The 13,571-nt window shown below is 40.8% G+C and overlaps 1 protein-coding gene across 1 annotated transcript in view; it reads left to right on the top strand.

The window, feature by feature from the left end:
- Positions 1-13,359, top strand: part of anos1 (anosmin 1) — a 50,725-nt gene extending 37,366 nt beyond the window's left edge. Inside the window, exons 14-15 of the mRNA XM_076111896.1 lie at positions 5,128-5,247; positions 13,118-13,359. Of these exons, the coding sequence (XP_075968011.1) occupies positions 5,128-5,247; positions 13,118-13,359 (362 nt within the window). The remainder of the gene's footprint in view (positions 1-5,127; positions 5,248-13,117) is intronic.
- The last annotated feature ends 212 nt before the right edge of the window (positions 13,360-13,571 follow it).

Here is a 13,571-nt window from a genome sequence, read left to right as displayed (position 1 = left end):
TTGTTAGTACACAGCTCCCCAAAACATCCCTAACTCATCAGGTTAGTAAGTTGTGGGAACCGCTTAAATAGTTGTGATCCAGCTGTCCTTCTACGCAGCCACAAGTTATTAACAAAATTTGAATTCAATCAGTTGCTCAGCACAACAAGCAATTAGGTCATGGTCTAAAGAATAACATTCACTGATGATTGAACATGGATGGTGGGAAATGCCGGAACTGTAAAACATTTTTCTATTCACGAAGAAAGAAAAGTAGAAATTCATCTATTTATTTTGTGTTACCCATTAAAGAGGCGCTTAGGCATACAGTCAGTACTGATGGATAATGTAACTAAAGTCATTGTTGTCTAACCCAGAATATTTCACATAGTATGTTGCATGTAGTACATTTGATTTTTTTTGAACTGTAAATGAATTACTCGCTTCAAATTGAAAGCTGGTAATGGTTTTGCATGACAACCGTTAGCATTCTGTTGGCATGAAATAATGTCCGTGTTACCTCTTTTCAGTATGTTAGCAATATTTCATTAAAAAGATTAACAAAGAATTATATTGGGAGTAATACGTAATGTTTATTAATGAAATTATAACTTGTGTGGAAATGATGAATTGTACATGTTCTTGACTGTAGAAATATTTGTCGTGGAACAGTCAGTGAATGTCTATATTTATTTATGTGTGTATTACAAAGTTTGGTTTGGATGTGTGTGTGTGTGTGTGTGTGTGTGAGTGTGAATGTGTGTGTGTTCTAGTCTCAAGTTTTTGAACCGGCAAAAAAATCTTGTAAAGACATTTTGTAAAAATGGAATTGTAAATACAGTCTAATGTTACATGTTATTTTTCCATGCTAGAAACTGTACAAAATGCTAAGTAATAAAATAATCCTTAACCAGTTCCCTTTGCTGTTTGTTTAATTGAAGCTGCTGCGAGCAGTAAATAGACATGCTTCTCCTCCTAGTGCTCAACTATTTGGCAGTTTAATGTTGCTTGTTTTGGCTGTAAAAAGCCATCATGGCCACCAAAAAGCCACTCTGAGTACAACATATTCACTGATCGGTCCAGGAGCCCGATACATTCAATCTGCAAGTCCAAATAAACAGGTCATCGAGCTCAACAGCCCGAGTGGATTTACCATAGCTGAGGTCGGTCACCCTTCAGCAGAATACTCTGCTTCTCAGAGCACTTTAGTGTTAGAAAAGCATTAAATCCCTCCTCTGCTCAGCAGCCTCTCACCCTCATGAAATGAAAAGTGGAAATGTTTACAAGCAAATAAAAGCAAAGAGTGTCCTACATGTGTGTGGTGTATGATTTTTGTGTTTAAAGTTACTTGTGTATGTTGGGTAAAAGACTTAATGGAGCACATGCAGAATAGTGTTTAATAGTGCATACCGTTTATATGTTTTATCATTTGTATCCAGGCAAGTTTACTTTAAATTCTTGTTAATGGTATTTATTTAGATTAAGGTTTTTTTTTACACCACAGATAAATGTCGGCTTTGTCATTAAATTAAAGTTAAGTTTGCAGACATTTGGACCAAAGAGACCTACAAATCCCCCACGGGAACTAGAGCTGTGTCAAAAAAGTACTCAGAGTTTCTGCAGAGTATCTGCATCTGCCTAAGCTGGCATTTTGGACTTTAAAAGTAAGTTTTTGTTATAAAGTCAGCATGCAGGAAATTATTCAGTGCTTGGACTTCATGTCTATTCCTTCATAGATTTAAAAAGAAGAAAACAGAATAAAACAAATTGTGCATTCAGATCAATTATATACATTATTTGACCAAAAATCATCACAAAAAAAGAAATGTACACAGAGGAGAAACTAATAGAAATGCATTTTCAATTTTTTTTCCATTGTTCTTAACTTTTCCAACTGGTGCAGTTTGAAGTTCCAGCCTTAAACTGATGCATTTTCATGAGTTCTGTTTATTTTAACCCCCTGAGCCATGTGCAACTGCAATTTGCCTGAGATACACCTAAGGAAAAAGAGTGTCCCAAAATACACAATTATTATTCCAGTGTGCTGCAAGCAGAGGCATAGTTTCCTTTTCAGCTGTTTGAGGTTAATCAGTGTCAATTAAATATTGCAAATATGTCAGTTTTAAATAAAACATTTGACATCATGCACTGTATTGATTATGTCTGTGTGTTTGCATATTTGTGCGCGTCCTTGTTTTCATGAACGTGTGTGTTTGTGAAGAGATTTTCTGTCCAGATGTTTAGATTTCAAGTCAGTTCACGTCACCATTTTCCACAGCGAGCGACAAATTATTCCAAGCCCTTGTTTTCACACACTCAGCCTCTTCAGTCAGCCAATGCTTCTCCGCTCACTTCTCAGGGATGTTGTTTATGTACAGTTCTATTATGTCACCGGAGATTAGTTCCTCTTGGTCTGTGCACGCTAATCCCTCTCTCTTTTCTAGGAGCCGGGCCAGTGTTTAGCCAAGGCTCCTTTCTGTGCGAGCCAGCCCAGCCCCTCTCCCTTTCAGGCTGTCACAGTCCCTTCTCTACACACACCAAATACCATGGCCCTCAAGTGTGAAAACCCCAAAACAAAAGGGCCTCCAGCCTCTTTTGAGGCATGTTGCAAGACGTCCAAGTCTCCAAGGACATAAAAGAAATGGAAAAAAATGCAACAACTAAATAATGGGCCAGTCGTCAGAACAAAAGCTTTGTCTCTTATGGTACAAGGCCAGTGAGGGCTTATTCACTTTGCATGACATTACATCCCTATTGTGAAAGTCAGACGGAGGATATCGCGTTCAAATCTGAACACATATTTCTGAAAACAGTATTATTCATTTGGCTCGTCGAATGATCCCGGTCAATCAAATATTTACCCGTCTCCTGGTTGACATTAGCCCTCATCTTATTATAATTGAGAATAGCACAGTGAGGCCATTCAGAGGAGCGCAACAAAGATAGTCTGTTTCTCCCACACATTTCCTCTGACCCCTTTGCACCCGTTCTGCAGATTAACATTGCAATGAGCCATGCATTGCTATTTATCAAATCTAAGCCACTTTTATGGGTCGTCCTACAATAGCTGACAGAGCAACTGTATACATTACTCCGTAGAGGACGGGTGGAATCTAAGTTTTGATGATAGGTACGAACCGAGCATGACTTTGAAGTACGAGACAAGAAAAATAAAATGGATGGAGTTTACTTTCCCTTTTCAGATGACACCTATCGTAACCTGAGGGATTTGAAAGCAAGTGTCAGTCTCATGTGAGTTTCAGGTCAGTGAGATCATCGAGCAGAGCCGGGCATTTGTTCCAGATTGCTACCACATGGACTACATCCATTTGCGCTGGTACTCCTTCAATATGATGAGATAGAATACATTGTCTGTGAGATTGATGAAAAATAACCAGAGTGTTTCCCCCCCTCCATTAGGAAAGGCAATGTTGCTTTAATGCTATGGTGAGAAATCTGACCTTGCCCTGGGCAGTGGCATGTTTCTGGTTAGGCTCTGGTGAGTGGGACCAGGCAGGGGACACATGAAAGGATCCCCCTGTCAGGCCGCAAAAAAGATGTTCAGTCTAAGTCTAATGAAGACCAGAACACATGGGCAGACCTGAGAACATGCCACACGTTACACAAGCACTAGAACTACAACCCTGTTGATAAGCTTAGTATTCGTCTCTTGTTCTGTCGAGGTTGACAAAGTGAGAAGCTCGATAAGTGCTGTGATTGAAAAGCAGCACTGCCAGAACATTGAAGTAAAAAACGTCGGGCCCATCCAAAGGCAGACAGATAATGTGTTTGTTTTCACCGCCTTTCATTTTAGCAACAATTTCCTTTGCCTCCGTGTCTCCACAGGGAACGTTAGTTCCTCGTCTCTGTGTCTGGAAAAGCTTTCTTGGGTTGTACACGTCGGCTGCTGAGCTGCTATAATACAACCATAACAACATTCTTTCGTACAAACAAAGTTACCAGCTTATAAGATACACCTGTGCAATCAAATGCAGTGCAGAACCATAGCTCTGCAATAACTCAAATCTCATAAAGTTCATTTTTGTTAACACGCTCAGAAAGCTATGGAGGCTGTTGTAGTGAGATATATTGCGACACTATATAGAAGTGTTGTGGGAAGCAACAGATTAAATCACGTCTTATAATTATTATTATTATTATTGTTATTATTATGATTATTCTTATTCCATCAACATGTAAGTCTCTAGTTGCACTGCATCTGATTCTAACTGCTTTTTCTGCTGGGTTTTTAATCTATACCGATGCTTCGTACTGTATATTGTAAACCAATCATCTGTTTTGCATGTAACATTTAATATGTAAAGTAAACTGTTAATTGTCGGATAAATGTAAAAACTAAAATATTGCCCCATGAAATGTTATGAGATATAAAGTGACATACAATAGAAGTATGCAGGTAAAGTACCTCAAAACTGTACTTCATCAAGTCATTAAATGTACTAAGTTCCTTTCCACCATTGAGTACAGCGTATTGCAGTATGGCACAACCACACTCAGGCTCACTTCAGCCTCAAAAATCACCCAATTCAACACCTCTCTGAAACAGAGTCAACCAATCTAAACATCGAGAGCTCCGCAAAGAGAAATGCACTTCCATCATCCTGAGCTGAAACACACTTTGTTCAAAGGACTTGCCATCCTTTGGAGTTTGGGTCAAAGGTAAGCAAGAGGTCCAGTATGTTTGTGTTTACTGAGAAAACGTCACCAGAGGAGTCGTTATCCAGATCCCTCTGTCCAAACCAAACATCCTTCTCCACAGGCGTACAAAGTGGAGAGATCAGGCAGGAAAGCACCATCCAGCTGGGTAATAGCAGTTTATAATCCCCTCTGATTAGTGTTAATCCCCTTAATGCTCCTTCCTGAGAATAAACACATGTTGACCCAAGTGACCCTCTCCTAATTAATGAAGTTTGGTATGCTATATAGTATATGCATTGTGGTCAATCCAGTGTTACATGAGCTTGTAATAGAGCTCCTAATGATACAACTTATAGGTAATAACTACACCAACAGCTGACACTTTTTAGTTGGGATCGCTGTTTTTTTCACAATACAATTCGCCCCCCGGGCGTGACTGTACGCGATGAAGGGGCAACTTTCCGTCTTGTGTTCTTTTCTCCTGTGAAGTCAGCGTGCGGGGTCGGCAGCCGGGCCTCAGAGGCGAGGCAAAGTTCACAGGTCGGCGTGTACCCAGGAGGATGGACGGCAGCGTGAGGGCAGGGCCCAGGCTCGGGGACAGGGGAAAGGGTCAGGGGTTGAGTTCAGATGGAATCCACACAGAGGATGTTGAAATAGATATTGTCAGGGGAGAACAGAGCTTCCTTCGCTTTTCCTGCAGTGCCTGCCGCTAAACACTCCACAAGGCAGGAACAGCATCCGAGACTGTAAACACATCTCTAGCTCTGAACACTAATTCAAAGGTGTTAATAAGACGATGCATCTGCAATCCAAAGTGGCTGTTACAGTAGCGGAGGAAATTTTGACAGGCGTAATTTGATGTGTTAAACACTGTGCTTGAGCGCCTCTGCTTGCTCACTTTGTCCAAATAAACTTGCGTGACAGGAAAAAGAGCTGTGAAAAATGTGTTCTGGGGGCTGGTTAAATTGTTTTAGTCCATGCACTCTTTTTTATTTCTCTCTTCATGTGGGAGGACTGCTAAGAATCAACATCTGGTTCATACCCAAAATAGTAAATGTGCCTGTTTGTTTACTTTTAGAAGGATGGCATCAGAAGTAATTATTGCTCACAATAATGGCACTGAGATATATTTTTCAAAATTCATGTTAAAATCAATTGGTTGTGCGAGGAAAATCAAAATAAGGCATGGGCTGAAAAGGGAGCATGAAATTGATTACTCTGTAAAAGAACGGCTTATATGTGCAATCACAAAAGCTTTTACAGGCCACCGAAAACATGAAGCAGCAATTGACTCCACAAATAAATAAGCAGCAGGATAATCTGATTTTTTTGTTTTTATTTTGTATGAAGATGTTGATCTAAATACATTAAAAACAAAGCCTGCACATGGCTCGGCAAACCGCATATGTTTATATAATGAATATGCAGTATTTTGTCTTGTCTGTCTATGTGTGTGTGTGTGTGTGTGTGTGTGTGTGTGTGTGTGTGTGTGTGTGTCCTCCAAGGCTAAGAACTCATTTCCACCCTTGATGATCACAGGCACCATTGATTGTAATGCTGACGAGCAGGCTAGTTCTGCCCGTGGCGTACAAAGGAATCTGGACATGTTTAAGGCACTAACTTTCATGTTGTTTTTTTTTTTATGCTGGTATGAAGTTGAATGCTGATGTTGCGGGCAGCTGGGTCTCATTAACAAAACATGATGTCAAACAGAGGGCCTGGCTGGCGAAAGTCAACTGCTCTTACTCTCTGGTCTGTATGCCAGCCGAGCTGTTCGACCTGCTGGACTTGATACTTTGGCTTTGGTCAGTAATGTCCTACAAAGAATCCAACAAAAAAAAAAAAAACCTGAATGATGTATGTGTGACAGATTCAGAGCGTTCTCCGCGCTACACAGATACATTTGTCATTCATGCAATTTGGATTTCTGATATCTGCATGTTAGAAAGACTGGGTTGTATGGGGTTTATAAAAGTTGTAACTAACAGATTTATTAATGTAAATACAATACAATTAATGCTTTATAGACAAGTGAAAAAAAACACTTGTAAGGACAAGTTATGCAAAAACAACCATTGGCTGGTGTATATCCTCCTACATCATAACTTATTTTGTCTTTATCTAATTCTTTAATGCATTAAGAAAACCACCCAGAGGTTACCGGTCTGCGCCAACCAGGAACTGCGTCATCCCCGGTTCTCTTCAGGCATGGGGCCGTATGTTGCATGTCAATCCTCCCATCTCACTCTCCCCTCATTTCCTGTCATACTGCTGTCTATATGAAAATGGCATTTAAGGGCCAAAAACAGGACTTTTGTAGTGGAATAAGCCTTTAGTACTTACTCAATGACCAATAAGCCAAGTATGTTACTACCACATTATTAAAGGTTAACAGTTTTAAACGTTCTAATAAGCCTTCAACTCTGGCCAAATATTGTTCTTGTGAATATGCTATTACTGATCTGTAAAGCAACATGATTAAATAAATTACTGATCTTGAACAAAGCCTATAAAACACAGGTTGCTTGTGCATTACTGTAAACTCACATGGGACTAAGCTCTAATACAACCTCAGTGATGGCTGACCATTTCCTGTGCCTCTGCATGCTTGGAGGCACAGCCTGGTCTTGTTTGTCTCAGAGGGTGAGGATGACGGTGAGCAGAGCAGGATGGTATGAATCTCATTCATACCACTGTCCTATTTCACAAGAATTACACATTATTGAAGGGATAATAGGCATATGTACAGTTGGTATTACTAGATGTTAGGTGTTCATATCTTGAAACATGTGTTAAAGGTGGATCAGCAACATGAAACAAAACAGTAACATCTTGTCCATAAATCCCTTGTATAAATGCACCAAGTGTGCTTTTTTTCAAGCCCGTCTGCAACATAAACAGTTCCGTTTGTGTTGAGGTGTTGAGTGGATCCGAGATTTAGGTGAGCTGAGGGAATCCTGTGATTCAGTGTCAGGACAGGCCACTGTGCCCGCGCAGCCTGTAACACATTTATGATTCTCAAGAGGAGAAACAAAACACATGGTATACATGTTAGGAAGGTTTGCACAGCACGGCTTGACGGAGGATGATTTCTCTTTTTCCACACTTGAATGGTAAGTGGCTGTTTTAACCACGTCCCACCTTTGGGATAAATGACATTATCAGCTACTTATCTGACAGAAACCCAGAGCATATTTTCCACACTCGGTTCACTCACACTGGAATCTGATGACTGCAGGAACATGTTATTATTACTTTTTAAATTGCTTTCATCAATTTGCTCAAGAGGCTCTGTCTTACGAAACATTATAGCTATCATTTGGCTGAAGCGGAGCACCTCAGGAGAGATGATTACTGGAAAACAACACAGTCATATTCATGTGTGCTAAACAAACAAACATTTTCCTTTTTTTCAATTCAGAAACAATTTACTGCTTAATATGATTCGTGCCTCTTCTACCAGCCTTCTCTATATTCTCACATCTGTGAATATATGATGCTGCCAAAGATCCTCAACTCAGTTCATCTCTGTGCTCACAGTCTTTTAAGCAAAGCTCCAAAGACAATGAAATATTGTGCGGATCTGATTGAAAACAGACTTCATAATGGGAAACTACAGCAATCTCTCAGATTTATGTCATTCCAGCTTTAAAAGAAACGGTTTGAAACATCACAGTAATTTGATTAATATGGATTGACAGCACGGTGAGTTACAGTCAGTGTGCCAGTGGGAAAAGAGTGTTTCTGATTTCTCCTGAGAGTCCTTCACCTCCCCAGCAGTTTTTTTAAAATATAAGGGCAGCTCCTTTCATCTGCTCCTCCATGCATGGCTCCTAATGCGTTGCAGATTATCTTCAGCTCTGACAATATTTTACCGTCATCTCTTTAGTGGCTTTCGGGAGTGCGTTTAAATGAATCTTGAACTTTGTTTCAAACTAATATTTGAATAATGAACTCATACCCTGTATACGTCGAAGAATAATGTCATGAATTGATCAAGAAACTGTATAATTTTAGATAATAGTGTCTGTAGGTTGAGCTCTGATCACACTAATACAAAACATACTCAATATCATTATCCAGGTGCTGAACTGCATGGATGCATTTTACAAGCTCATAAGTTGGATACATTTTCCGTATTTGTGGAGACACCCCATTAACCAGTGAACTGTAAGTATTTTGTGCAAATAAATTCACAGACCGCATCAGCAGAGACAGACTAAAAACCTTAACAAAGAAAATGAATCAATTGAGAAGACTTCTTTGTGCAGTCGCCCCTGACATTAGCTGTTTTCATCTTTGTGCTAAGATGAACCATCTCCTGGCAGCAGCCTCGTGTCTATCGCACAGAGATATGTGGTAACGATCCTCTCTTCTAACTCTTGGCAAGAAAGCGAATAGGCGTATACCCCCAAATGTCAAACTATTCCTTTAATCAAGTGTTTCAGAACCTCTCACTGGTCATTTGTCCCTTTGCTGTGTTTATTTCAATTCCTCTATGGTATTATTATGTTCATAAAACATAATCAACCATTTGCTTCAGGGCACAACACTTTTTTTGCTTGATTAACTCAATTAGTATGACCGAATGAAGAACAGGAAGCCACCATATGTAAAGATAACACAAAAAGCAAACATTATATTAACCAACCATGGTAGTGGTTGCTGCAAAATCCCTCTCGTAGTCCTTTGGCCTTGCTGCGCAGATCTGTCTTTCATAGCCGACCAGTGCTGACTGCCAAGAATAGCACTCTGACTGATGCGTCTGGCTCTTGTTATAGGAGGATAGCTTTGTGTCAAGCACAGCTTCTCTGCAGGCTGAGCCTTGTTGTTGTTGTGGTTGAAAACCATCATGGGACTGTGTGCAATCGCTCACTGACAGAGATGTCGGGGCTGCTAAACGACACACTTCCCATCGACTGATCCTCTGCCAGTGTGAGTCATCTTTTTTTGAAGGCAAAGGCCCGACAGAACAGTCTTTGAACAGGTGTCCAAAGCTGTTGTTTTCCTTTCTCATCACTCATCTCTGAGATTCTTTTACATTACTGTTTGTGTATTTGATCCCATCTCAGTCCACCCCTCCCTCCTTCTCTCTCTCTCTCTCTCTCTCTCTCTCTCACACACACACGTACACATACACACATACACACCTACACACAAACACACACACACACTTTTGCTCTTTTCATACAAAAGAAATAGTGTAGGCCTCTGGCATTTATCAAGGATGAAATGTGTTCTAGAGAGAGAGAGCCTTTGAATTTGAGCCTATTCAACATACTTTATGAGAAACTATTGAATTGAGTTAAAGTTTCATACTGGGTACATTTTGTTTTTTTACAAGAAAAAGGGATTATATTTCTTGCTGTGATTTTTCTGCCGTACTCTGATCCTCTTTCAATTGACTTAAACTTCTTATGAATTTCTTCCAAGTGCAGTGTCCCTGAATATATAGCCAGTGACGTTCCTCTCTTGAAGGTCTACCAGCTATTGTGGGGCTGTTTTTAATTGACTCATTGTCCACATGGTTGGTGCATTCACGGGCACGGCCATGGGCAGAATTTCCTCCCATCAGAAGCTGCTGTTGACTCTCTGAATCTCAGATCTGAGGCCAGAAATGGAATAGATAGGATTTTGATTGATGTTTCGAGGAAGTCCCTTTCCTATTTAAATATTCATGGCTTTGTAGCCTGCAGGGGTGAGACAGGAATCCAAAGCAAACCTGTGCACAACAATAGCAGCTCAGAGTTCCTCCTGTCTGCTTCTCATTACAGTAAATACATTCTCAGAGCTACAATCTCTGCTGCATTCCTGCTCCCAGCTCCACGGGCCTCCACCTAACAGAGGGTATTTGGCCTCTGAAGACAGGCCTAAATGAATGGAATGAAAAGACAAATTTCTCATCATCTCACTGTTTTGGTAAATAAAAATCAATCAGTGTCAAGGCATGGGAAAGCACGAGTGGGTTTGTATTTTTCAGGATTTAACTGGCCGCTATGCTTCATTTTCCTGCAGATTGAAAGTGACTGTAATGCTACTTTGTTTGAAACATGCAACTCATATTACAGGTGTTGCCTTTGGCGCCATGTCTCCACTATGAATGCACTTATAGTCTTTCACTCCCACCAAATCACCACTTAAAACGTGTCAATCACAACATTCCTGTCTCTGCGACACCACAGACTGTCATGGACTGCCCAGTCTGCTGCGGCAAAAAGATCCCAAACCCACGAAACATGTGTAAGAAAGCAGCATTATGCATGATTTAGTCTGTGGCTTTTCACTCTTGGATAAAGGCCCCTAGTGTGATAATACAGGAGGAATGCCTTTCAACTTCATATCAAGTGGCTTTAAACAATTATTTTAGCCTGCATCATTAGCATGTGATGACATCCAAAACATTACCAGTCGCTTGACAGCTACACATAAACTAAGACAGATGAAGTGACCTGCTGGAAAGAAGAGATACATGTACATGTCATTTCTGAAATTGTAGGAAATTTGGGTTTAGAACTGTGCCTTAAGAAATTATAATAGAAGTGTTTAATAATTCATAATTAAGAAATCATAATTAGAAGTGTTTTGGAATACAAAATTAGAAGATTCATAATTGTAGAAATGTTTTAGAATTTGTGTATCTTAGTAGAATTTGTAGCACCTTTAGATCTATGCTTGTGAAGTTTTTGCCAAAAGTTGTAAAACCTTATCTTTATATAGTATGTTTGTCATAGAAGTGTTAAGCCATAAAAGACAGTCATTGAATGTATTAAACTGAAGAGTAGCGGAGGGATAGACAGAGATTTCTAGACAGGCAATTGCAGCGGACGCAGAAGGAGCATCACCCGAGCCAGGGGGGTCCTAGCTGGCTGAGAGAGGAGGAGCCAGCTGGATTTAGCCAATAGGAACTACGGACATTATGGGATGTTTTTTGAACTATGTAAGGCGGGAGAGAAAGAACTTCCGGGTCTTGCTCCTGTTCCACGGTGTGGGTGGTAACGATTTCTGGTGAGCGGGTCATATTCTGTGTAACTGTAAATAATGTACTTCACTATGCATTTGTTTTAGCTTCAGAAGTATTAAATGTTCAGTTCATAATTGAAACCGGCTGACTTTTTAGTATTACTGGGTCAAAGGCGGTCTTTCCCATCGTTTAAGAGGCTCTCGAACTCCACAAAATCGCAAGCAAGTGGCTTAGCTAAAATGGTGGCGGCTAACAGTGCTATCAACAGCAACAGTGCTGACAGAGCTAACAGTGTTGGTAAGCTCACACTCACCGGGGCGACCTGTCTTTTGCGATAATGTTATCAGCGGTAAGGGCCGTGTGATCGTTGCTCTCCTGCAGACGTCCGGGTAGTGCGCAGTACAGAGCGGTGGCGATTAGCTAGCCAATAGTACATGAACACCAATGGAGGGACGGAAAGAACTGGGGACGGCCCACAGTTTCAAAGATAGTTGTTATTAATGTTCTGAATGTTTTAGATAGCTCCTTTAAATTACAAACGTCATCCTAGCTCGCAAAAACAACCTTTGGGAGACATGGATCATTAAAGGTGGTAAGCTGCCAACAAACCAAGAATGCAACTCTTTCCAAGGAAACACCTTGTGACCTGAGTAAGAAGGATGCCTCATTAGTGTTACAGAATCTCGCCACGATGCCAGGTATGAAATCCTGGATGCCTTGAGTATTGTAATAGCTGGGTCTCTGTTTGACTGTCAAATTACAGCAGTGTAAAAATCCACCACAGCCTCGCAAGACACTGATTAGAAAAAGAGCCCGTTGGAAATAAATGTACCCACTTATTATAGGCCAACAAAAACAGACACAATCTGGGTTGGAGTGAGTGCAGCCATCTTTGGGAAAACAAAGGTCCATGATTTGCCTGAAAAAGTGTTTTCTGCACGGAATATCTCCTTACTTTCCATAAACACATTCTCAATCGAGGATTTAATTAAGCGAGTGTGAGGTTTTGTTACCGGGAAGAAGCATAATAATAAAAGCTCTGTTATAGAGCCAGAGAGTCAAACGGCATGCTGCTACACACACAGCTCACATTTCTATTTCTCTTTTTTTTTACCATTGTGTGTAGTTTTTCTACACGTCTTAATTTACGAGGTTTGTAGGTATGAAGCCATTCCTCCCTGAAGTTGCTGCCAAAGGATAATACTTGGCCATAGGAAATAAAGATCCTTAAGTAGAATCAGATATTGTCTTTGTATTTCTTGCTGGGTTGTATGGATTTGTTCTATTCATTTTGATTGAGTTCAAAGTTAGTGTGAGGAACATTTAACTGATTATGAAACAGTCTAAAATGAATGCTGATGACTCTATATGACCTTCATAAGATAACGAGACCATCACCGAGAACATTGGCTATATCTGTATAGTTATTCTTAATGCTTGTCATCAGTGACACAGGGTCGGATTCTATCCAAAATCAGGTGAAATCATACAGGTTCACCAGAAACTCCTAAAGTTCAGCCTCCAGCAGGGCCTCCAGGGCCTCCAGCAGCGACCAGCCCACCCTGGACAGACTCCGGCGGGAGGAGGAGAGCTCAGCACACGGCAGCGTCTCCTCCTCCGGCCAGGAGCTTCGCTTCGCCTCGCTGCTCCGCCTCTTCCCGCTGGGAGCCGACACCGACACCATGCTGCTGGAGACCCAGGCCGTAAAGTTAGGTCCGCTGGACGGATGGGAGGTATGGGAGAACCAGAAGCAGGACTGACAGAAGCAGACTGTCCAACACCTGCTGCAGTGAAATGAGAGGTTTTCCAAAGGGACTCTGGAGCCCGGAATCACTAGCGCTTTCATCCACAGGGGCCGCCAAAATCGGCACAAAACGAAAGCTCCTTGCAGTAACTTTAACGATTAAATATAAATCAGTGATACCCTGATAAATATGTTTTGTAATACATTCTTATCGGTGTCTTGTTGTTC

Source organism: Anarhichas minor, unplaced genomic scaffold (assembly GCF_050575085.1).
Source record: "Anarhichas minor isolate MPS153535 unplaced genomic scaffold, ASM5057508v1 ptg000004l, whole genome shotgun sequence".
Taxonomy (NCBI): domain Eukaryota; kingdom Metazoa; phylum Chordata; class Actinopteri; order Perciformes; family Anarhichadidae; genus Anarhichas; species Anarhichas minor.
Note: the sequence above shows the minus strand (reverse complement) of the source record. Positions and strands in the feature narration are given on the sequence as shown.